The sequence below is a fragment of the Salvia splendens genome, chromosome 17, assembly GCF_004379255.2.
Source record: "Salvia splendens isolate huo1 chromosome 17, SspV2, whole genome shotgun sequence".
Lineage (NCBI taxonomy): Eukaryota > Viridiplantae > Streptophyta > Magnoliopsida > Lamiales > Lamiaceae > Salvia > Salvia splendens.
This window is the reverse complement of record NC_056048.1, coordinates 1,152,397-1,176,300: the sequence shown is the minus strand read 5'-3', so window position 1 is coordinate 1,176,300 and position 23,904 is coordinate 1,152,397. Positions and strand designations below refer to the sequence as shown.

The following is a 23,904-nucleotide window of genomic DNA, read 5'->3' as shown; positions in this document are numbered from 1 at the left end:
TGTTGGCAAACTCACCTATGCAATTAAATTCTTCCACTTGCTCAATTATTTGATTTTAATTGTAAAACTCTTGATTGTTCAATTTGATGTTTATGATAGATTGGATTTAGATTAGGAAATGGGCACTTGTCCTTAATTTATCCAAATAATATATTGGAAAATATAAATCTGTATTTATATAGAGAGTATAACTAGCATAAATTTTGATTAAACAATATGTAAACAATAAGGTCTATTAGTTTATAAATCCCACCACTCTCTCTCTCTCCAAACCCATAATAAACACACATCCATTTTAAATTTCAGTATCTCGAATTTACTTTAAGAATTAAAGCTACATAAACTTTCCCATCGATAAAAGGAAGGAAAGAGAACTAAATAAAATCGTCCAAATTAATTCGAAATAATACTCTATTAATGAATATTAATATTATTGTGAAACATATTAAGGGAATGAAATTTAATGCCCATCTAAGGAATATGGACTATAAACTTTATGGGAATATTATTTTCCGTGTTGATTTCTTTGCATTTTCATGGTCAAAATATTAGTATTTCGGAAGGTTATGAAATATTTTCCACAAATGCCCCAACCATGTTTTATTTATTTATTTATTTTTGTCATCTTACTAATACGTGATAGAAACAAAATTGAAACAAAATTCACAATGATTTTTAATTAATGTTTTCCAAACATATGATAGAGAATATACTTGCTAGTATTCATTTTTCTCAAAACTTTCAACTAATTTTAATAATTAACTAAGAACATTTATTCAACTGAACTGGATTTCTAACCACAAAATCTCCCATTTTACCAATAGTTTATTACTGATTTCGTAAATACGAAATGCCACTAAATAGAAACAACTCCAATAATTTATTCAAAATTAAGTGGATTTCAACCAAAAAAAACAGTATGAGTCCTATAGTTTATCACTGAAATTTTACTTTTATTGATAAGATTATGTACCTGGATTAAGTAATCCTAATAATCAAACATTAATTCAAACAACATATAAAAATCATACTACTAAAACATGACAAATTAAAATTAAAGAAAAATTACTTAAAAACTAGTACAAAAGTTGAAAGTGAGACACCACAACAAAGATTTTAGTTTTTTTTTTGCTTTTCATTGCCACCTCTTTTCTTGAGGAGTCTATGGAGAAAATCATTCTTGTTCTTGCAACTCTAGTTCTGATTTCTGAGTCTCAACTTCTGCTTCAACATGAAGGCATAATCCTCTTGTTTACAAAATATAAAACTTGATTGTTTAATGCATAACATTTTTTTCCCAAATTGGATTCTAATCTATGCTAGTTCTTGGTGCAGTTGCTGTTCTTCAGACAATATCCTCAAAGCTAAAAAACACTTATTGGGACAACGTAAATCGAAGCTCCTGCCACGGTGGATTTAACTTCACTGAAGGGGTCAGGAATGTGTACAGCAGTGTGGTGTGCGACTGCTCGTTTAACAATAGCACCGTATGCCACGTTACTCACATGTATGTTCTTGCTATCTTATGTGCTCATTATTTGTATGTTGTATATAAAAAACCATAATGCAATAGAATATAAACTAAAAAAATTCATATATGTGGAGGTTTAGCCATGTCTTGATATGCTTTCTCGAACGAATCTCCCGTGTATTGAGACATCTGACTGAACATACATTGATTCGTACAGTGAAACATGCAACGGAGCGTGTCCATTCTCTCGTTACTTACTGCCAAATTGTTCAAATTGCTAGCTGTTATGTTAGATGGCTCTGCCTCATTTGATCATAGTTTCCCGTCTCACGTATGCAGGCAGTTGAGGGGTCTTAACTTGACAGGAACTTTGCCTGAGGAGTTTGTGAAACTCACACATCTGCAAGAGCTGTAAGAGACACATCTTTACCTTCGATCATTACTTGCTCCGACTGTATAATCTGAATTTTCGACATTTTATGTACTTGGTCATTGTGTATGCATTCAAATTCGATCTTGTAATGTCGAAAGATGATTCAATTTTGTCCTAAGCAATGAATACTGATTGTACAATTCTATTACAGAGATCTCACTCTAAACTACCTATATGGATCGATTCCCAAAATATTTGGCCAGCTTCGGCTTGCAACGCTGTAAGTTTTTATTCCTCTTTTCCTACCTCGAAAAATTCTGCCAGCCACGGCCATAGCCTGGATACCAAACACTGTAGTTTGTTCATCACAGGTGCCTTCTTGGAAACCATATTAGTGGCGAAATCCCGGCTGAAATTGGCAACATTACCTCTCTCAATAATCTGTAAGTGAAAATGCAAGCTACTTTATGTGAGTAAGAATGTTTCAGTGTCAACTGTCATTGTCTGAATTCTAGGATCTTGGAAGACAATCTGCTCGAAGGGAATCTACCGGAGAATCTTGGAAGTTTGAGGAACCTGAAGAGGCTGTAAGATTTCTGATCATAATTTATGAAGCATCCAAAACCATTCTAGTAACAAACTGCTGATCATATCTATCTTCGTCTCTTGATTTTCGCAGCATGCTTTCCGCAAACAACTTCAGTGGAACTATACCGGTGACATTTGGCAATCTAAGGAACTTGACAGATTTGTACGTTATATAAGAATAAGCCAAAACACGAAAAATGCCACTTTCTTTACAGACTGAACTTTGACATTGTACTAAGATTAAACTGCAAGGTGTTTTCTTCGCAGTAGGATAGACGGGAGCAGAATGTCGGGGAAAATACCCGATTTCATTGGAAAGTGGAGCCAACTTACGAGACTGTGAGTCTGGTTCTTTCGACCAATCTTCACTCGGACCTTTATGGTATTTACTATTTAGGTATGATTCAAACTGAACTCGTTGCAGAGACTTGCAAGGGACATCGATGGAGGGTCCTATTCCTGCAGCAATATCGTGTTTGGAAAACTTGACAGATCTGTAAGCTCTCTTATCTGTTTGCTCTTGATACCGTTCTTGTAACAAACATATTTTCGTTTATCGTCAGGAGGATATCCGATCTTGAGGGAACAGCCACGAGTTTCCCCAATTTGCAGCGGATGAGAGCCATGACGTATTTGTGAGTACATATTTTTCTACTGATAAGTTCTTCAGCAGTAGTGATGCTCACGTCGATGTGATGCAGGATTTTAAGAAATTGCTCGATCAACGACACGATTCCTGCGTACTTAGGAGACATGACTCAACTAGACACTCTGTAAGTTTGTTTTTTTCTCACATCATAAGTACTTATCAGATCATTTCGTGTACGATTTTCAGAAAAATGTTGATAAAATCCAATTATATTTGCTATCTAACTCTATTATCTTTGACAGTGACCTCAGTTTCAATACGTTGAATGGGGAAATCCCAGGCAGGCTTGGAGAGTTAGCAAAACTGAGATTCATGTACGTATATCGTTACGATTTCCTATCTGGTTTTTCTGTCTTAACGATGTTTTATGTTCGTTTATAGGTTCTTGTCTAACAACTTGCTGACTGGAGAGATACCTGCTTGGATCATTAATAGCCGACAGAATATGTGAGACTTATATCAAAATCGAGAGTAACGGAAATTTATAACTAACTAACTAACTAACGAACGAACGAACAAACAAACAAACTGTAGGGATGTATCTTACAACAGCTTCACAAAGCCTTCTGTGAGAAGCTGCCGACAGTTTTCCACTGTGTACGTTCTCGTTTCTATAACTGATTCGAACCTTTTAACAGTAGGTACTAACACACCTTGAGTGTCTGCAGAAATTTAGTTGCAAGCCATTCAAATACATCGAGCAAATCGTGAGTTCCTCTTGATTCCCTATTGCCTGTGGCAGTTCTCTTGTTTTTAACACGAAAATGAACCATTCTTACAGAACCTTATGGTGTTTGAAACGAGACCTTCATTGCGCGAGTAACCCCGGCTGTAAGTCCTTCTGCTCATGTAACTACTTACAGCTAGGTTCCATGTTCGACTACTCATTGTCGCTGTATTTCCAGACACCTCGGTATTCATAAACTGCGGAGGAGTAAAGGTTAGCTTCGAAGGAAATGAATACGAAGAGAACGCAATCGATGCAGGTCCATCACACTTTGAATCCACTGAGAAATGGGCATACAGCAGCACTGGCATTTACTTAGGAAACGACAGGGGGAGATTCGTGGCGGAAAACAACACTTCAATGTTGTCGCAGAACGCATCAATTTATGAAACAGCTCGTCTTTCGCCTTCTTCACTTAAGTACTACGGCCTTTGCTTGCGCAAAGGAATGTATAGAGTACGCCTCCATTTCGCTGAAATAATTTTCTCCGATGACTCCAAGTTTAGCAGCAATGGGAAAAGGATTTTTGATGTGGCGATACAAGTAAGCCGCGTCCTGCTTTTGTCGAATTCTTGGCTTCATTTCCATGTATACCGACTTTCCATTGCAGGGGCGCGTGGTTTTGACGGACTTCAACATAGCAGAGGAAGCTAAGGGTGTGAGGAAAGGTATCTATAGAGACTTTGATGTCTTCGTGAGCGGTGGCACGTTGGAGATCCACTTGTACTGGCGAGGAAAGGGGACGACCGCCATTCCTGACAGAGGCGTATATGGACCGTTGATATCTGCTATTGCTGTGACGCCTAGTACGTATTCCAAACCATTCTCGGTTCACATTTCGTTTCTGCATAATCATGAGACTGGCTTTTTGTTCTTTGCAGATTTTAATGTTAGCACCGGATTAACTGCCACAGCCATTACTGGAATCGTCCTCTCTTCTGCTGCGGCCGTGCTGTTGATTTTGTGTGTTATCGGAGGAAAAGGAGGCGAAGATAAAGGTAATATAACTGCAGTCTCTCGCTTACCTGCGTTTGCAAGTTCATCATTTGTTACTTGATGCAGAACTCCGAGGACTTGATGGCTACTTCACTTTAAAAGAGATCAAAGAAGCTACAAACAACTTTGATAACGCTAACAAGATAGGCGAGGGGGGATTCGGGCCTGTGTATAAGGTAAGTAAATACGTACGTACGCCTTTTGTTATTTCCTTGTGACGACAGTGAGGGATAACGAAGAGCGCTTCCTTCTCAGGGTACCCTGTTGAATGGCACAGCCATTGCGGTTAAGCAGCTCTCGTCCAGGTCAAAGCAAGGAAACCGCGAATTTCTGAATGAAATGGGCATGATATCGGCCTTGCAACATCCCAACCTCGTCAGGCTCCTTGGATGTTGCATTGAAGCAAACCAACTGATATTGATCTATGAATACCTCGAGAACAACTGTCTCGGTCGGGCACTCTTTGGTAAGTATGTGTCTCCCAAGTGTATATTCTTGGTGGTGGTGTTATGACTCTCTGGTTGTTCGTTTAAGGTTGTCCGGAACAAAGGCTGGACCTCGGGTGGTCGACTAGGAAAAGGATATGTCTAGGGATTGCAAGGGGGCTTGCGTATCTTCACGAAGAGTCGAGGCTGAAGATCATCCACAGGGACATAAAGGCAACTAATGTTCTTCTGGATAAGGATCTGAATGCCAAGATATCCGACTTTGGTTTAGCGAAGCTTGGTGAAGAGGGGAACACGCATATCAGCACGCGCGTTGCTGGAACCGTGTAAGCTCTCCTTTTAGCTAATTGTGTTGCCAAGAATGAGTTCAATGTGGATGAAAATATGAAATACATTTGCAGAGGATACATGGCGCCCGAGTACGCGATGAGGGGCTACCTGACGGACAAGGCGGACGTGTACAGCTTCGGGATTGTGGCGTTGGAGATCGTCAGTGGGAAGAGCAACACTTGTTTTAGGCCAGAAGAGGAGTACTTGTACCTTCTTGATTGGGTAAGCAAGCTTCTTCTTTTCATGTGGTTGTCTACATTTGATGGCATTCTTGAAATGGTGTTGTTCTCGGAAATGTGAAGGCGTACGTGCTGCAAGAACGAGGTAGTCTGTTGGAGCTCGTGGACCCGAGGCTTGGGTTGGGGTACTCGGAGGAAGAGGCGATGGAGATGCTGAACTTGGCGCTGCTGTGCGCTAGCCCCTCCCCGACTCTGAGGCCCTCCATGAGCTCAGTGGTGGGGATGCTGCAAGGTGCAATCCCGATTCAAGCGCCAGCTGTCAAGTGCGATGGGGCGGACGAGGAGGCGTTCGGGGGAAGTGGGTTGTTAATGGATGGACCATGGTTTGGTAGCTCACTGTCCCATTCTATTAGTAAAGAGGAAAGTGGTGATTACTTGGATGGTTTGTTTGTCCAAACTTGTTAATGTCTTCAAATCGCATTCTTCGAATGCGTTTTTCTCGTTTACAGAATTAGAAAACATTCTCATTTGGGTAACATTTTTGGTGGATTGGCCTCAAAGTAGAAAATAAAACACATTCACCCAATGTATCTTCTTATTCTAAAAGAAGAAGGTAGAGATTAAATTATTTTTAATAGATTATGACTTTAAATTCAAAATTATATTTGTGATGTTAGAAACATTTATATAAATCTAAATCTACCAAAACCTTCCAAACCTGGTTTATCAAAAATGTCATATACTTTAATAAATATTTATTCAAATCCCAATCAATCGACTACATTGGAGTAAACAAGAAAGGTAATCCAGTGTCACATGTAGCTTCCAATACTAAAATAAATAAAATCTAAATACCGAATTATCTTACATGACAGAAACAAGACAATTTCAAGAAAGTGGAGCTGCAGATTGAATAAGCATGTTGAATAATAATCCTATAAAATCTAAACACAAGGAGCTCACATGAATGAGGCCTCTCAACATATAGCAACCATCGCGTTTCCTTCGCACCAAATATCTTAGAAACCCGGCATTTATAGTGAATGTCACGTGGTTTAGTGACCGACTGCATCTACTACTAATTCGTAGAGTGTAACATCCTACACTTCCTATTCGGTCAGCACGCAAAAAAAGGGAGCAATATAATCAAACCGGACTTATCTGATATGCCAGTGCACGAATGGTCGGGGAAGCCTCAGGGCTTTTCTTGAGAAAGACTCGTTATCTCCTTTAGTAATCGACTAACAGAATTCCTGACATCTTCGGGCACGATCAACTTCTGGGGAACAGATTCCATGGCATACATGACGAGGACCTTCATCACACTATCCAAGCATAACTTGGTCGAATGTTTCTTATTACTCTTATTTGAATGCTTGCAAGACTCTTTCAGCGTGCATGCTAGGCAAACCTAAAGGTAGAACGAGGAAGAAAAACTAACAGAATTAACAAAGTTCGAGAGCAGTTAAGCAGGCTATAGCATAGAAACTTGCCTTGGGTTCGTCGATTTTGAAGAAAGCGCGAATATGTTTAGCATCATAGACAGTCCTCTGCCCAATAGACGGACACCCGAAAAGGGCTACTTTTTTCAAATCCCCAGCAGACAACCATCTGTTACAGTAATTTACAAGGACATAAGATTTCTGACAGAAAATATGAGGTTGAACAGATGCATAATGTACAATAGTGATGCAAACTTCAAATTACTATAGCAAGTAAATTTCCTAAATAATGTAGAATAGATAAGGAGATTTTCTTCATAGGAGGCATAATGGCAATCAAGATTGAGGATTTCCAAGTGAGGACTCGATCACCAGTCGATATAAATCCAAGTAGCAATTTTCTTTAGTCGTTGATTTAAATGTTCATCAATCTCTCTCGTTTCTTCGAAATTGCAAATACTCGCAACCAATCGCAGCAGTAAAGATACATAAACTAATTTTCTTTAGGTTCTCTTTTACTCCGCGTGCAAATGATACGATTTAAAGTAAACACTGCATCTTAAACTTTGACACCATACAACTAAATCATAACATCCAATTTCACTAAATAAAACATACAACCACAGATCCTTAACATTAACACTGAAAATCTTGATAATGATACCTCTTGTAGTGTATTCCAGCTTGAGGTAATCAAAAAGCATCATCTTTAGTTTCTTAAAAGACCGGCTACATCGACAAAATCTTAGAAGAGCATTAAGGAATCGCAATGTCCCCGAAATTCAGAAAAACAACACAAAATCGAACTTGATAACCTCAAGATTACTGGATGCACCAAATAAGAGAACCATCAACATCATCATCATCATCAATATTCAATCTTTAATTCCATTTACAAACATTTTCCATTGCTCAATCTCACACCATATCAATTACTCCATTTACCAGCATTTTCAATTGATAATAAGCTGAACTAACTCATGAATTCATCAAATCAAACAGAGTAGCTTTATATGAAGCTCAAGATTTGAACTAATTACATACCTTGAAATATACTGATGATCTTCCCCGAACTTCACAGCAGCAAACTTCAGAAACTCCCGGGCGTAACTGACCTCGAAATCCATCGGATCAAACCTATCTCGGTTCATGAAATTTGCATCGTTCAAGTATCCTTTCGCATACAAATGCTCAGCGAATAATTTCATGTCAGGAGAGAGCTCTCTGTGGACCATCGGATCCTCCATCCCAAACGCAGTTCGCTCAACCGGTTTCGATTCCGATTTCAAATCCACCACGAATTTCAATTCCGATCTCGAATCCGCCACTGATTTCGATTTCGACGGCCTCTTTTTCGATTTCTTAAACAATGCCGATAACCTGCGCTTCTCCATCTTCGGCGCGATTCTAGAATCAGATTTCCGCCGTTTTTCCTTCTCTTCATTAACAATTTCGAGATTCTCCACCGTTTCGCACTTTTTCTCGTTCAAATCCCTAATTTCTTCCTCCAGCTTTCGCAGCTTGTCCGTCACAATTGTCTCCTCCGACTCCGCATTTTCGGCGGCAACGCGATTGATGTCGGCACTTTCACTGCCGAAGAGGACTTTTCTGAAGAAGCCGCTCAAGGGTTGAGAAAAACTGCGAGTCTGTTCATCAGCGGTTTCTGCGGATTGAGCCGAACGCGAGAATGGGCGCTGGGGAATTGAAGAGAGGTGAGTAAATTTGGAAGGATTGGATGAAATGAAGAAGGTGAGAGTATGATTTCTGACATGAAGAGTGCGGATGATTTTGAGCGAAATCATGGAGGAAACATAGCAGTAATTGGAGAATTTGCAGTGGAATGAAATTCAGGATTTTGGCGAAGAAGAAGAAGAGTTATGGGGTCTTACAGTATTTAATTTTTATTTAATTTTGTTTTGTTTTGTTTTGTTTTGTTTTGTTAAAAATAACAAAATTTTAGGATTAAACAACGTGAGCGGATTCGTGGGTGAGAAAAAAAATCGAAAACTGAATATCCGAACCGAACCGAACCAAACTGAAATTTTAAAATTTCGGTTTTTTCGATTTTTCGGTTGGGTTAGGAGTTAAAAATACAAAAATTTTGGTTTTTCGATTCGATTCGGGCGAAAAAAAATCAAAAAAATAAAAAACCGAAATATATTTTAAATTTATTCTATTAATTTAATATATTATGTCATATACTTTATAATATAAAACTTTTAATATTTATATATATTTAAAATATATATAATATATATACTCCCCTATATATGAATATTTTATTAATTTTATATTATATATATTTATATTCTATTAGTATATAGGAGTATAAAATAAAATAAATTATATATATATATATATTAATATAATGAATATATATTCCATATTTTTTTCGGTTTTTTTGAAAATTTCGGTTTTTTCGGTTTTGTTTGATTTTTGAAGTTCGATTTTCAGTTTTTCCGATTTCTGTTTTTTGATTTTTCAAGTTTGGTTCAATTTGAGTTTTGAACTAAATTCGATTTTTAGGGTTTGGTTCGATTTTGGCAAAAAACCGAACCGAAATCCGAATGCTGACCCCTAAGCGGATTGTATAGTTTTTGTAAATATTGCAAAATATATATGATCGGTCACGTGCGATGTGATCACGTGAGCTACATCACTTTATCTTTGAAACAGGAAGTACAAAATTCATCTTCCAAAAAGCCCTAAAAATTTCCTGATTTGTGGCGGGAAATCAAAGACATCTCCTTTGAGAGGGAAAACCGCAGCAAAAGAAGTTTCCTTCCTCTTCGAGATTTTCAGCTGGCGACGGAAAATTATCAGTTTAATCAGACGAAAAATGGCCGAAACCGCCACTCTCGGAATGCTGGAAGAGATTCGCTCCCTCGTCTCCGATAGGCTTCAAGTGGTAAATCATCTCAATTTATTTATTGAACGCTTGTGTTTTCATTTTTTTCTCTCGAGTTTTCACTTGCTGATCTGCTGAATTGTGGTCGAATAGTCTCTAGAAACTCACTCTAGATTTTTATTTTGGAGTGAATTGTGAATATTTAGTTTCATTCGTCCGAGAATCATCACAAGATCCTCTTTCCCCTCTTTTTGTTCAGATTTCATACAAATGGCTAAGTCGGAGTTTTTCGGTTTCCTCCAATGCTGCAAAGAGGTATAGAGCAAGTTAATCGTGGCATCCTTTTCTGTTGTGTTGTTTTATTTGGTTTGATGTGCTGCCAATTTGATGGATTTTTGGGATGTTAGATTGCTAGAGGAGTTCGTTGAAAAGCATGGAGATGGATTAGCAGTGATTTACTCTTTGTCTGGCTGGCTGAAGAATAACCCTACAACCTACCATATAAGGCTTGTCCCCAGTCATATGCTTTCAGGTGATTCCACAGAGTGTTGTGTAAATCTGCAAGGCTAACGATCTCCATTTTACTATGCCTCGATATAATCTATGATTTCTATGTTCACTTGCTTGTCACATATCGAGGTTTTACTTTTTGCTTTCTATGTAATTGTTTGATCCTTGTGGGTTTTATGGTCACTGCGGTGGTGGTAACAATTAATATGTATCTCTTATGTCAGCTGGTTCTACACCAGTGGTATTGATAGATTCATTTGAGTAGTCCAATGTGTGGTTGTTCACTTGCTTGAGTCACATGTGTAGGCTAGACCCAATTCAGAATTGATTACGCATCAATGATCTTGGAATATGCAATTCTGACCCTCAGGGTCCACTTTGTAACGTGTATGTTATTGTTATCTTTGTTGAAATGCCAAGGTTTCATCTGCCTTCTGAATTCTATGTTCATTTCAGTCAGTTTGGAAGAATGCTCATGGTAGAAATAATACTGAATGCCACATTCGTACGTTTTTCACGTGTAGATGCGAAGGAAAAGTTCGCTGGAAAATGTTCCGTTCAAGTATACAGTATACAGCCCTGCCTCCCTAAGGATCCAGCAATACTTTGGAATCACGAGTTTGTTCAGGCTGAAGATCTTTTTAAGCAGCCATCGACCGTTGATAATTGTTTGCGAGATAACAGGTTCCAAACATCTCTAGTTCTCTACTATGAACAATTAAAATCTTTTCTACTATGAAATAGGAATTCTGTTATCTCACATATGTACAAATGTATCCTCATTTATAATGAGTACGCCTTACAAACAGAAAATTTAATGTCGCTAAAACTTACTGATAGGTTTTGTGGAGTTTCAAATTCATCTGTTAAGAGAACAGTAGGAGGAACCCCTTCTATTCCTCAAGCTATAGCTGCTCCACAATCTATTCAGAAAAAAGTTATGAATGCTGGTTTAAATGCTGTGAAAACTGAAGGAAATGTAAAGCCAGATCTAGCACAGGTATCAGAAAGAGATAAAGTTCCCCGGTCGCTCCCCAACAACAAAAAGGGCCAAAATGATCAAAAGTCTTCTGGCAGTGGAGGTTCATTAGCTAGCATGTGGGGTCGTGCATCAGCAGCACCTAAATCTGATGCTTGCTTGGTTCAAGCTGACAAAGCCAAACAAGACTCTTCTGGTTAGCTCCTTTATCGTTACCCACTTGAACAGGGAAATGTTTAAAAACAGCCTGCAATACTTCTGTTTGCTGATTATTTCCAGCCTTTAAAATTTGTTGTTTTGCCTATACTCAGAAATTTAAAGTAATTTTTTGCCTGTAATCAGTCAGTGCGGAAGCTCAAATATGTGCTCGTGAATCAGCTGAACATGAAATTAGTGATGATGATGATGATGATAAAGCTTTCAGTGCAAGAAGAACCTCTAATGGTGAAGGCAGTAGAAAGAGAAAAGTTGTATTTAATTACTCCGATGAGGAAGATGAATATGACAATGTCATAAATCTAGGGTCACCTGATCCACCAAAGAAGTCTACTCTATGCTCAAAAGAAAGTTTAAATGCTTTCACTGCAGAGTGCAATTTAAGTTTCAAGGAGAAGGAAACTTCAGCAAAGGTCAAAGAAGAGAAAGGACCTGATGCCAAAGCTAAGCCAAAGGTAAAAGAAGAGAAAGAAAGAGATGTAAAAGTTAAGGCAAAGGTCAAAGAAGAGAAAGAAAGTGATGTAAAAGCTAACCAGCATTTGCGAGAAAAGGTTGCTACTGCTAGTGATGTGCCTAAAAGAAGAAAAGTGGTAAAGACACGGATTGATGAGCGGGGAAGAGAAGGTACTTCCACATCTTACACCGAATTTTATTTCATTGTATGGACTCATTTCAATACTTATGTGCATGTACTCTATTTTTCTGATATTTCTTCTGGTTACAGTCACTGAAGTTGTTTGGGAGGGTGAGGAGCAAGATACAAAATCTAACAATAATTCTTCAGCCAAAATTGCTGGCAGTAATACAGTGAGCAATGCAACTAACAGGTACGGCTGTTCACTTGTTTGTTCATTTTACCATGTCTTTTATTTTTTTAACCATTTTATACGATATGTATTAAAACTGTTGTTTACAAGGGGAGTCATTTATACATCTTATCACTCAGATTCTGCTGCCAGGCACTGATACATCAAGTTTAATTGTTTATGTAGTTTCAAACTTTCAATATGCTATAATGTAGTACTAATATGCAGTTTCTCTGCCACATGATGTTATGATTATACTACGAGTATACATGTTCCTGTAAAGGAAAGATGAGCCATAAGCTGGCATCAATTTGTTTATTTTCTTGATTTATCTTCAAGGGGAATTTTTAGGCGTTTTCAACTAACTGATTTGTCCACGGTGATTATGATTTAGGCCCCCGGTTGCTCGTAAGTCGCCAGCAGTGGGGCATGCTGCTTCAGCAAATCAACCCGGGAAAGCTGGAAATAAAAAGGCAGCAACTAAGGATCCTAAGCAAGGGAATCTCTTCTCATTTTTCAAGAAGGTTTGAAGAAATGAAGCATTCAGAATCTAGATAAAATGCTATTGATTTTGTAAAATCCTCTTAATCATGTAAGTACAAGTTTAGATCTTTTATAGTAATTTTACTATTGTGGTAACAATTTCATTGAGTACACGTAGAAACTAATGTGAAATCGATCGAGTTACAGCTCCTTCCCACTTTTATCATTGAATTTCATCTACTTACCCTTTTCAGAGCTATTGCTGTATTACAGCATGATTTATGAAAGAACTTGTATGCTGAAATAGAAATATGTAATTGTCAGCAAAGTTGTTGGATAAATTTAGAAACCAAACAACATGATATAGCTATACACTCTATTTCTCATGGAAAATCTGCAGTATCTTGTTCCTATATTACAGTCAGCTATATCTGGGGTTAATGACGATGGAGACGACGACTGTTTTCTGGTGAGCTTTGCTTCTGTTATCAAGAATCCCGTATCAAGTTCTTTGGTTCGCTCAATACATATGTAGGTAATTCATATCTTGCACCTGCAACAGTGCAAGTTCAAAATCAAGGTAATACTGAAATCACACAGAGAGAAGATGTTGTGTTTGACTGTTTGTGTTACCTCTTTCGTCGAAACACACTGTCATGTCAGGATTTTGCAGTATGATCCCTGCACTCTCTATGATCACTTGAGAAAGCTTCGGATCAGCATCTGCTGCTGCTCTGAGTGCATCCCAGATTTCTGTAACAACGATATAAGGGTGAAAACAGATACAACCGTAAAAAGGGTGGAGGCGCCGAAAGAAAGGACCGTACGGTACCTTTTCTACCACCATAGTGAGGTGCAGTATCCCAGAACTCTTCTCTCAGCTGAATCAGCTGACTTATGGTGATTGGCTGGGGATGCTTCCACGACCTCGGTTTCTTCACCTGTTTGACACTTCCTGTCATGGGCAGCACCAGCATCATCAACGTGGTCAAAATTATGATGTACTAATACGTACCAAGATTCGAGTCTCTCTTACCTTCTGCTTTCGCCTGTGAGGATCCGACACACCCCATTCTTCTTCGCAAGTCTGCAGATGAAAACAGACTGTTTTTCGCCGTTGAAGACGAGGAGAGACGGTGTAGCTGTTGTTACTGAGTTGGGTTGGCGATGAGCCATCTACATCCAACGAGTTAGTATCTTTAAAGATATGAACAACTCAATGGGAAATACTGTCCACAAAAGCAAATATTTAAAAGTATAAAGAGCCTAGAACGGAAAGAAAGGAAAAAAAAGGCTTTGTGCAGTTGGCTGTCATCTTCCATTTCTCGTGATCACAGTTGCCAGTTTCGTGAGCTCAAGGGGCATGCACTGACTGAATCAAACTGGAAAAACCGATGTTTCGATAATTTTTCTATCACGTTCCTCGCGAATGTATAAGTCCGTATCCATTTGAGTCATTCCTTAGTGGTTGTAAATGACCGATTTTTTCAATCTTTCCGACCTTGGTTCCGTAAGTCATGAAGATTGAGAATTCACTTCAAAAATTCTAAATCAATTCGGTTTTTCGATTCGAATAGACCCGATTCATAACCCTAATCTTGTGAAGACCATCCAATAAACACATGTCTACATAAAGGCCACACCTTTACATATATCAGCCAATTTTGGAAGTAAAAATTTCTGGCAACGACACCAAATGATTTCTGGCATTCAACTTGTTCATACATATTAGATAACACTAAGGGAAAAGCATCAGCATCATGTGATTGTTACAAGATTTCTACCTGTCAAAGCAACTAAACATTAATAACAACACATTGCTCTCACATCATGTTCTAGAATGACATTTTCCGATTCAATCAAAACGATACGAATCACCCGAGTATTTCGCCCTGAAGTTGTAAGGATCGTACTTTGCGTTCTCGTACCGGGCAGGCTTGGCTTCAGCGGGCTTCGGCTCCATCACCGGCGGCGGGGCTGCTCCAAAAGCTGCGTCTCCTCCACCTTTCTCTCTGTGGCGGTGCTTGCTTCGACTCTCCTTCTGGCTCTTGGACCTCACCTGTCCGTACTGAGGAGCCTCGCCCGATCCAAAGAACTCGGCGTATTCTTGTCTTCTTGAAGACCGGTGCTTGGTTGATAGAGATGGATCCTTCATGCTGGTCGACCGAAGTTTAGGAGGTTTCGCCTCGGCTGGTCTCTCGCTGGGAACCTGTCTGGTTTCGGAGAGAGGAGCGGGGGTCCTCTGTTTGAGAGGTGGGGCCGGTTCAGCTTCGTCTTCAGGCATAACGAGAGAGTCTTTCAGTGGAGTAAGGCCTCTTCTTGGAATGTTGTTTAAGACACTCGAGGGAATGAACTGAGCAAGAATGCCGGTCAGAGCTACCACCGTGACTTTTGCAAGGTCCCAGATGAGTTGCACGAATGAGGGCCATCCAGCTTCGGGTTCTTCCTTGGCAGTGACGTCTACAGGAGTCGGTAGCTCTTTGCTTCCTAGTGGCTTGTTGAATTTGGGTTGGGGAAACTCTTTCTGCAGTTGTATAAGTAACGCAATACACACGAATGTTACATTTTCGTTTACTGAAATCGGGCCATAGATTAAGTGGAACTGAGATAGACAACATACCATCTTGGAGAAAAGTGAGGAACCTAATCCTTGTTGAAGAAGGCATGAAATGTACCCAACGAGGATAGCACCGGCAACCATAAGAAGATCTGCAAGTAACGCCAAGCTTAGCTTTTCGCGTAGAATAGCAAAATAGTGCAACATTATGCAGCCATCTATCATATGTGAAGCCGTCACAGCCTGATTGATCACAGTTTCGTTTAACTAATGCTAGCTCGCTCAGTTGTTCTTGGCTTGGCGACCTAATTTTTTCGTGTTCTAAGACAGTATATATACCTGCAGGCGAAAAGGAGCTGTTTTCATAATCACAATCCTCTTTACTTAAGGAGATTTGACGAAGAGCTGCATTTCCTCTGTCAACAACTAACAACGAACAGGTAGGCCTCACATATACGACATCAAAATCATTCGAGAACTTAGCATCTTCACTAGGCCCGTCCCTGTATCCTGCAACGTTTGATTTTCCTCCAGCAATAGTCGTCACACCTGCAAATAACGATGCAACTTAAACGTTTGTCACACTCTCCAATTCTAGTAACAGGAGAAGATTAGCATTTCAGAAACCTGCTTCTCCAATCTTTCGAATGGCGAGATTTGAAGTATCTGCAACGTAAACATTCCCTTTGTCGTCCATGGTAACCCCCTTGGGATGGCTGAAACGAGCATCGCTTGGTTTTCCATCCACATGACCAGTGCGTCCCTGAAACGATCCTGCAACCAATCTTGCCCTGCTATCTGCATCGATGACAAGATATACAACATCTTCAAACAACTGTTTGTTGCAACATAATGTATAACCGATGGTTCTCCCTCCACACATTATCTCAAACACTACAAACAACACATATTACACAATTCACAACTTTCACGACTCACGAGCCAAGAAAGAGGACACGTCTAATTGTTTCTAATGAACATGGACATATAATCATATATGTAGAGCTAAATCACACTTCTGGCTAGTTCATATATAATTAAGAACTGTCATGAATGTCACAACAAACAAAGAACTGAAATTTCAGTGTGATAGACTGCAAAAGATGCCGTAAAATCCTCTAAAGAGGAAAGAAAAGGTTCACATTGGGATAGTGGAGGCGTGATCCGGACAATGTTGCTATTAATAGCATCCACGGCAAAGAGCTCGCCATCCTGGGAGACACGGATGGAGTAGGGCAGAACCCCGAGCTCGTTCCCCTCGACCACAGTCTCAACTAGATAGCCATCCTCAAACTGAAGCACATTGCCACCATCTGCAACAAAGCAAAGCTTAAGATTACCACAACAAGCAGATATATATGATATTTCCACCACCACTCTTCTAGGCAAATTGGGATCCCTCAAATTGCAATTTCACACACACATATATCTAAATAAACAAGTGATGTACCTGCTTGGTGGGGTGCTTTCACTCATATCCAAATTGCAATTTCACACACACACACACACCCCTAAATAAACTAGTGGTGTTACTACCTGATTGGTGGGGTGCTTTCACTCATATCCAAATTGCAATTTCACACACACACACATACACACACCTAAATAAACTAGTGATGTTACTACCTGATTGGTGGGGTGATCACACACACGCACATCCAAATTGCAATTTCACACACACACACATCCAAATTGCAATTTCACGCGCGCACACAAAAAAAAATGGGCTGTACCTGATTGGTGGGGAGCTTTGGATGAGGACCTAGTCCATTTCACAAGGGATGACAAATGCTTTATCAACGGCCCTGATTTAAAGAAAAGAACTCAATCAATTACTTCCACAGCAATCAAGCACATACATTCAAGCAAAGAAGCTAAAACCGTATCAAAATTACTGAAAACAAATCTTAGCTTCTCCTCATTTCAGCTATTTCAGCAGCAAAAAAAAGTGTAATTGGGGGAAAACAATGAAGAAAACTTACCAGCAGGTGCAGCTTGAGCTTCAAACTTAGAGAAAAAGGCGAATAGAGGTAAGAAAGCAAGGAAGAAGAGGGCAGACCTCATGAAGATAAAAAGGGAGGGGGAAAGAAGCGATTTTGTGCGTGCCCACACAGATCAGAAAAGGGATGGAGTCGAGATTCCTCTACGGAAAGATTTTGTGGTTTTTCACTTGAAAAAAAGTTGAAGATTTAAGCCATGGAATCAAGCTCACTGATTACTGCTGCAACAGACACAAGCAGCTTTTTCACTAAGCTTTCTTTCTTTCTTTCTTTCTTTCTTTTCTTTCCCTTTTTTCTTTTCTTTTTATTGGATTTTTACGCTTGTTTTTTCATAAAAATAATTTAAAAAGTTTTTTCGAGGAATATGGATAGAAATTTCAATTGTTTTAATAGGGAGTCTAATGCCGGGAGGGAGTAATTTATTTGTAATGTAAAATCAATCCCAAATATGACTTAAAAAGAAATGTGTGAGTTACATGGGACTGAGAGAGTGTTATTTTGGACCGAAAACTTTATCAATTGCGCATTAAAATCAGTGTTATTTTAAAATTGGTCTATTTTGTGGTCTATTTTAAAATCAGTGCGTCAACATATAATAAATGTTACCAATATTCAAATTCTCCCTTCTTTTTAAGTCATATTTGGGATTGATTTTATATTACAAATAAATTACTCCCTCCGTCCGGCATTAGATGATGGATTACTTTCATAGGAATTTGTTCGAGGAATATGCACTTTTTCATTTGTTCTTATATGATAATCTTAGTTGTGTGCATAAAATCCCTCTTCTTGTATTGTTGTGCGGAAAGAAGTGCAACCTCTCTCTCTGAGCACGGTAAAAGCGTTGCTTGCTTTTATAGTATTACTCAAAATTCTATCAAATCTAATAATTATATTGTGAATGGAGAGATTTTCGATAAAAAAACTCCATTCGTCTCATAATAGGAGTTATATTTGGTGTGTGCACGAATTTTAAGAAATGTAAATAATGAGTTGGAAAAGTTAATAAAATATATGATTCGTTTTTTATATTGGCTTTATAATAGAATGTGAGTGAAGTGAGTTAGTGAAATATGAGACATATTTACCATTTATGATAAAAGTGAAATGTGACTCTTATTATGGGACGGATCAAAATGACAAAATGTGACTCTTATTATGCGACGAGGGAGTAAGTTGGTATATTGAAAGAATAAAATGTTCTAAGATGATACTCCTTGATAGGTATATTATCCCATATGTACAAGTTGAGATCTAATTATCATAGTAGATGTTTAGTAGTAGTAGCTATTTAATTGTTACACATAAATTAAATTCAGTCAATAAGTCTCTAAGAGCATCTCCAACGAGGAAGGGTAAATAAAAGAGGTATATCATCTATATACCTCATCAAAAAGTGAAATATACCATTTCAAAAAGAAACATACTCCAAAGGAAAAAGATAAATGGAAAGGTAAATGATTTTTTAAACATAAAATAATAGTACAAAATGCATTAAAAAACATAAAGTGTGATACCTTTTCAAATACCTTATCCCTTAGAGAATGGTTTTTCATGATAAGAAGACAAATATGGTAGTTATAAAATTTTACCTCTCCATCAATGGAAAGGTAAAGATACCTCTTCAAAATGAGAAAATGTATAATACATTCTCAAATACCTCTCCCCCTTGGAGAATGATTTTTCATGAAAAAAAGGTAAATACGATAGTTATATAACTTTACCTCTCCATTTACCTCTCCCCTTGGAGATGCTTTGAGTCGTTTATCCTATATAGATTCGCAAGGAAAAAAGTCTTTAAGTGAATCTGCATAAATGAGATTTTTGTCATAAATTTACATGAGATTTATGTCATAAATTTACAGCATTAAATTCCATTCATACCTATAAACACTTTGTAATGGCATTAATTAGGACGTATGTGGTCAATGTCTATTAATTTTCATTTTATTCAACTATTACATAGATTTATGTTGTGATTGAAGTAATTTTTAATAACTTGTTGATATATGTTGTTAATTACACGTTCATGTCAATTAAGTGTGTTATTATACGCATTAAAATTAAAACTTCTATCTATATATATAATTAAAATCCAAAAAACTTAAATAGAGCAAAAACGCAAACTTAATTCGTGGAATCCTCATTTGCCAAGCAAATTTAGAAAAGAATTAAATAAAATTAACCAATTTTTGATTTTACAGTCCGTGTAAAAATCTGATTCATCCAATCCGGCAATGACTCGGATTTCTCATACACACGTGTGCCTATATCATTGGTTCGATGTGATCAACACTGCCACATCAGCAGTTTTTACGTCACAGTAATGAAGCTCTACGATGATATAAATAATGTAAAATCGAGTATTTCTGAGAATTAGATCCGTCCCAGATTCCGACCATTCTTCACTGGTTTGTAAAGTTCTTCCTCTGTCTTGCATTTCAGATTGTTCTTAGATCCGTTTTATGATTTGAAATCATGAAATTTGTATGATTATGTGTTGATTTCTTCGGAATTTGATTTTTAGGTCGTGATTTTGTTGCATTGGATTTGTTTTCTTGTTTGATGCTCAGCTGAGTTTAGGAGTTAGCTAAGAAATTTAGGGGAAAATTGAATAATTGCTATTGTGAAAACGAAGATCGGGCGGATATCATGCATTTGAAATGATTGATTGTTTTTATCTTTTTTTTTTCAATTTCCTGGTGGATCGTCTCGGGTCTCATTGCTTTAATTTTGAATTTTGCAAAGGTTGAATGTTAATTTTTGAACGATCACGATTTCTGAGTTAAGGTTTGAAATCTTCGTTACAAAATATCGGTTGATTTTTATTTGAGAAAGTATGTTTAATGGAGTACAAATTTTATAGGGTTTAATCAGTTTGGAATGTGCAGATTGTTGGAAACTCTTGATAGAGGGTTTTGAATTTATTTAGGAATTAGGGGACAAGTATCAGGCTTTGTAGTGCTCCCCCTATGAAAGTTTGCTTTCCAATCTCTGTTTGTGTAATAGTAAGTGTAGTTCTTACGAAATGTATGATGTTCTTAGTCATACTATTACTGATGTGTTTCTCTCTATGTTGTGGCAGTTGCTGGAATAATTTAATCAACGAGAATGGGAGGTGGGTTTAGAGTGCTCCATCTGGTCCGGCCTTTCCTTTCATTTCTACCGGAGGTTCAAAGTGCAGACAGGAAGGTTCCATTCAGAGAGAAGGTTATATACACTGTCATATCTCTGTTCATTTTCCTCGTCTGCAGCCAGCTTCCGTTGTATGGCATACACTCTACAACTGGCGCAGATCCATTCTATTGGATGCGTGTCATTCTTGCCTCAAACAGAGGCACAGTGATGGAGCTTGGAATCACCCCAATTGTGACATCTGGACTGGTTATGCAACTCTTAGCGGGTTCAAAAATCATTGAAGTTGACAACAACGTGAGAGAGGATCGAGCCCTCCTGTAAGTTATTGAAAAGGCGTTTCTTTTGTGTGTGTGCTGCTTTTGATGATTTGGTATGAATGCCAATTGAAATATTGATTCCCTTGCAGAGATATTTCTATAAATGCCATGTGTGAAACTGGAATAGTGGAATTGTACTTGAGCATTTTCTTATATTACTGTCAGCATGAATTTAGGCTTTTAGCAGCCGTTAATCTGATCTGATGGGGCCAAGTTATGAGATTAGGTTTCTTTAACTTATTTTGACTCATATCTTTTGCATTTCAAGTTCCCTAAATGGATTATTTCAATTTAATTATATGTATTGCTTTCTCATCCAGTTCAATTTCTATTCATCGTAATACTCGTGTGGCATGCTAATAATCACTGTCTCTGTCCTTGACCAGAAATGGAGCACAGAAGTTGCTGGGCATCTTAATTGCAGTCGGTGAGGCTGTTGCATATGTTCTTTCTGGAATGTATGGCAGTGTGGGCCAACTTGGAGTTGGGAACGCAATCCTTATAATTCTGCAACTTTGCTTTGCGGGCATTATAGTTATTTGCCTGGATGAGCTTCTCCAGAAAGGATATGGACTTGGATCTGGTATTTCACTCTTCATTGCAACGAATATTTGGTAAGTGGTGATTATCCAGATAATTCTATATTATTACTACTTTCTGGACAAGAGTGATGGTATTTACCTATTAGAATCTTCTTTATTTTACAGTGAAAACATCATCTGGAAAGCATTTAGCCCAACTACTATTAACAGTGGGCGTGGAGCTGAATTTGAAGGTGCTGTCATTGCTTTGTTCCATTTGTTGATAACTAGGACCGACAAGGTTCGTGCTTTGCGAGAGGCATTCTACCGGCAGAATCTCCCCAACGTCACAAACTTGCTGGCCACTGTCCTGGTCTTCCTTATTGTCATTTACTTCCAAGGGTTCCGTGTAGTTTTGCCAGTGAGGTCAAAGAATGCTCGTGGGCAACAGGGTTCTTATCCTATTAAGCTCTTCTACACTTCGAATATGCCCATTATTTTGCAGTCTGCCCTTGTATCCAACCTCTACTTCATTTCCCAGGTAACAAGCTATTCTTCGTTGAATTATTGGTTGGGATGCCTTTTTCTCTCAAATGCAGCTGGTAGCAAATGTTTGCTGTTCGTTTTTGCAGTTGCTGTATAGGAAATACAGTGGAAATTTCCTTGTAAACCTTCTGGGAAAGTGGAAGGAATCTGAATACTCTGGTCAATCTGTTCCTGTTGGGGGTCTTGCTTATTATATAACTGCCCCATCAAGGTAAGTATCTGTCATAATGTCGGGTCGTGCTTATATTATCTACTATTCGTAGCTTATCTATGTGTCTCTAAGTTGATTTGCATTCTTTGATCCCTTTGTTACATTTTATTCACTTTCCAATTGGTTGGTTTTGCAGTATGGCAGATATATTGGCCAATCCTTTCCATGGATTGTTTTACATCGTATTTATGCTGTCAGCTTGTGCTTTATTTTCAAAAACGTGGATTGAGGTCTCAGGATCCTCAGCCAAGGACGTGGCAAAGCAGCTGAAGGTATCCTCGTTACCTCATAAGGGTCTATAGTCGTGTTAGATTACACATGCTACATTACAAAATACTCCTACTGTATGTCCATTGTTTCGCTTTTAAGTTGATTTGTTGCATACATTTGGCGTAAAACAAACATGATGCTGAAATCGTGGTAGTGACTTGCAAGTTTTTTCACCATTTGGAATGCTTATTTCTCATAAGATAGATTCATTCCCAACCAACTGTGAGTATACACGAATCTAATTCCGTCTTTTTCACATCTAGGAACAACAAATGGTGATGCCCGGGCATAGAGAGTCGAATCTGCAGAAGGAGCTAAACCGTTACATTCCCACTGCTGCTGCATTTGGCGGGATATGCATTGGTGCGCTGACAGTTTTGGCAGATCTCATGGGCGCAATTGGTTCCGGCACAGGAATTTTGCTGGCAGTTACCATCATATACCAGTATTTCGAGACCTTCGAGAAGGAGAAGGCCAGCGAACTTGGTTTCTTCGGTTTCTGATGACATTCCACTGAGCTAGCTAGTTACTTGACTGAAACTTTTCAATTTTGGTTAGCTGAGGAATGTAAAGAACAAAAATCCCTGTTCACACCTTGGAGAATTCTAATGGAGATTTAGTTGAGCTTTTGTTTGTTCATTCTAGTACTACTTGATTTATTGGCCTTTTCTTGTTTGTTTAATCCAAAGATGATCAACTTCTAACATAAAACATAGCAATGATGGAGAATTTATGTTGTTTCCTCAAATTAAGGTTTTTAATTTACCAATTCTTGTTGAAGCATATATTTCGGGATGCGTGAAGGTCGATATATCAATACTGATTTGATTCGAACTTGATTTGATTCGAACTCTCTTATTGAATTGCTTATTCAAGTCTTTTTAATTCATGGTATCGTAATTTTGACAATTTTTTCAATAATTGCACGGACTCAGATTTGGGGAAATTTTAAGTTTGATATGACAGATACACCTAGTTGAATCCATATCTTTAATTTTATAAATTAAAATATCGTTTAATATATCTAGCCACTCATACTTTTAAGTTTTACACATTTGCGCGATAATTATAAATTAGAACAGTAGAATACGGTGGGTAAGTTGGCCAAATGAGAGAATTACACCATACATATAAAAAGTTTTACCAATGCTTCGAATTAGTACAAAAAGTTTAAAGTTTACGTATATCATACAAAAAGTTCAATTAGTATTCCAAATTAAGTACATTTCTTAACAATCAATTAACGCTGTTACTTTTCTTACGTGAATGATTCATTTTACTTTCTTTTGATTCATGAAAAA

General features: G+C 38.1%; 6 protein-coding genes across 8 annotated transcripts; 3 read left to right on the top strand and 3 right to left on the bottom strand.

Annotated features, from left to right (window-relative positions):
- The first annotated feature begins 1,164 nt into the window (after positions 1–1,164).
- Positions 1,165–6,224, top strand: LOC121775391 (probable LRR receptor-like serine/threonine-protein kinase At1g53440). The gene is made up of 24 exons (XM_042172474.1): positions 1,165–1,237; positions 1,336–1,507; positions 1,811–1,882; positions 2,056–2,124; positions 2,216–2,287; positions 2,360–2,431; positions 2,524–2,595; positions 2,700–2,771; positions 2,857–2,928; positions 2,996–3,067; positions 3,134–3,205; positions 3,324–3,395; positions 3,463–3,528; positions 3,616–3,678; positions 3,750–3,788; positions 3,863–3,912; positions 3,987–4,351; positions 4,419–4,614; positions 4,690–4,806; positions 4,871–4,980; positions 5,060–5,270; positions 5,339–5,576; positions 5,652–5,802; positions 5,883–6,224. The coding sequence occupies exons 1-24, from the start codon at positions 1,165–1,167 to the stop codon at positions 6,222–6,224; spliced, it is 2,910 nt and encodes a 969-aa protein (XP_042028408.1).
- A 257-nt stretch (positions 6,225–6,481) lies between these two features.
- LOC121773361 lies at positions 6,482–9,082 on the bottom strand. The gene is made up of 3 exons (XM_042170191.1): positions 8,246–9,082; positions 7,253–7,370; positions 6,482–7,170 (listed from the first exon to the last, which is right to left on the bottom strand). Exons 1-3 carry the CDS (start codon positions 9,001–9,003, stop codon positions 6,955–6,957), a joined length of 1,092 nt encoding a protein of 363 aa, XP_042026125.1. The 5' UTR covers positions 9,004–9,082; the 3' UTR covers positions 6,482–6,954.
- Positions 9,083–9,879: 797 nt separating this feature from the next.
- On the top strand, positions 9,880–13,269 carry LOC121775304 (nucleolar and coiled-body phosphoprotein 1-like). Its single transcript, XM_042172374.1, has 8 exons — positions 9,880–10,109; positions 10,309–10,364; positions 10,457–10,581; positions 11,084–11,243; positions 11,400–11,734; positions 11,881–12,378; positions 12,479–12,581; positions 12,955–13,269. Exons 1-8 carry the CDS (start codon positions 10,041–10,043, stop codon positions 13,088–13,090), a joined length of 1,482 nt encoding a protein of 493 aa, XP_042028308.1. The 5' UTR covers positions 9,880–10,040; the 3' UTR covers positions 13,091–13,269.
- Positions 13,270–13,359: 90 nt separating this feature from the next.
- On the bottom strand, positions 13,360–14,421 carry LOC121775305 (ubiquitin domain-containing protein 1-like). Its single transcript, XM_042172375.1, has 4 exons — positions 14,080–14,421; positions 13,876–13,998; positions 13,677–13,796; positions 13,360–13,596 (listed from the first exon to the last, which is right to left on the bottom strand). Exons 1-4 carry the CDS (start codon positions 14,114–14,116, stop codon positions 13,532–13,534), a joined length of 345 nt encoding a protein of 114 aa, XP_042028309.1. The 5' UTR covers positions 14,117–14,421; the 3' UTR covers positions 13,360–13,531.
- A 299-nt stretch (positions 14,422–14,720) lies between these two features.
- On the bottom strand, positions 14,721–17,893 carry LOC121774940. Its single transcript, XM_042171856.1, has 7 exons — positions 17,583–17,893; positions 17,334–17,405; positions 16,743–16,913; positions 16,228–16,398; positions 15,940–16,149; positions 15,664–15,752; positions 14,721–15,567 (listed from the first exon to the last, which is right to left on the bottom strand). Exons 1-7 carry the CDS (start codon positions 17,662–17,664, stop codon positions 14,899–14,901), a joined length of 1,464 nt encoding a protein of 487 aa, XP_042027790.1. The 5' UTR covers positions 17,665–17,893; the 3' UTR covers positions 14,721–14,898.
- A 2,019-nt stretch (positions 17,894–19,912) lies between these two features.
- Positions 19,913–23,242, top strand: LOC121773713 (protein transport protein Sec61 subunit alpha-like). 3 transcript variants are annotated; one of them, XM_042170629.1, is made up of 7 exons: positions 19,913–20,011; positions 20,686–21,055; positions 21,442–21,669; positions 21,763–22,117; positions 22,209–22,333; positions 22,470–22,605; positions 22,867–23,242. In XM_042170629.1, exons 2-7 carry the CDS (start codon positions 20,712–20,714, stop codon positions 23,104–23,106), a joined length of 1,428 nt encoding a protein of 475 aa, XP_042026563.1. In that variant the 5' UTR covers positions 19,913–20,011; positions 20,686–20,711; the 3' UTR covers positions 23,107–23,242. The 3 variants fall into 3 exon arrangements, with proteins under 3 accessions (XP_042026563.1, XP_042026564.1, XP_042026562.1); XM_042170630.1 differs by having other exon boundaries at positions 19,985–20,015; XM_042170628.1 differs by lacking the exon at positions 19,913–20,011 and adding an exon at positions 20,589–20,608.
- The last annotated feature ends 662 nt before the right edge of the window (positions 23,243–23,904 follow it).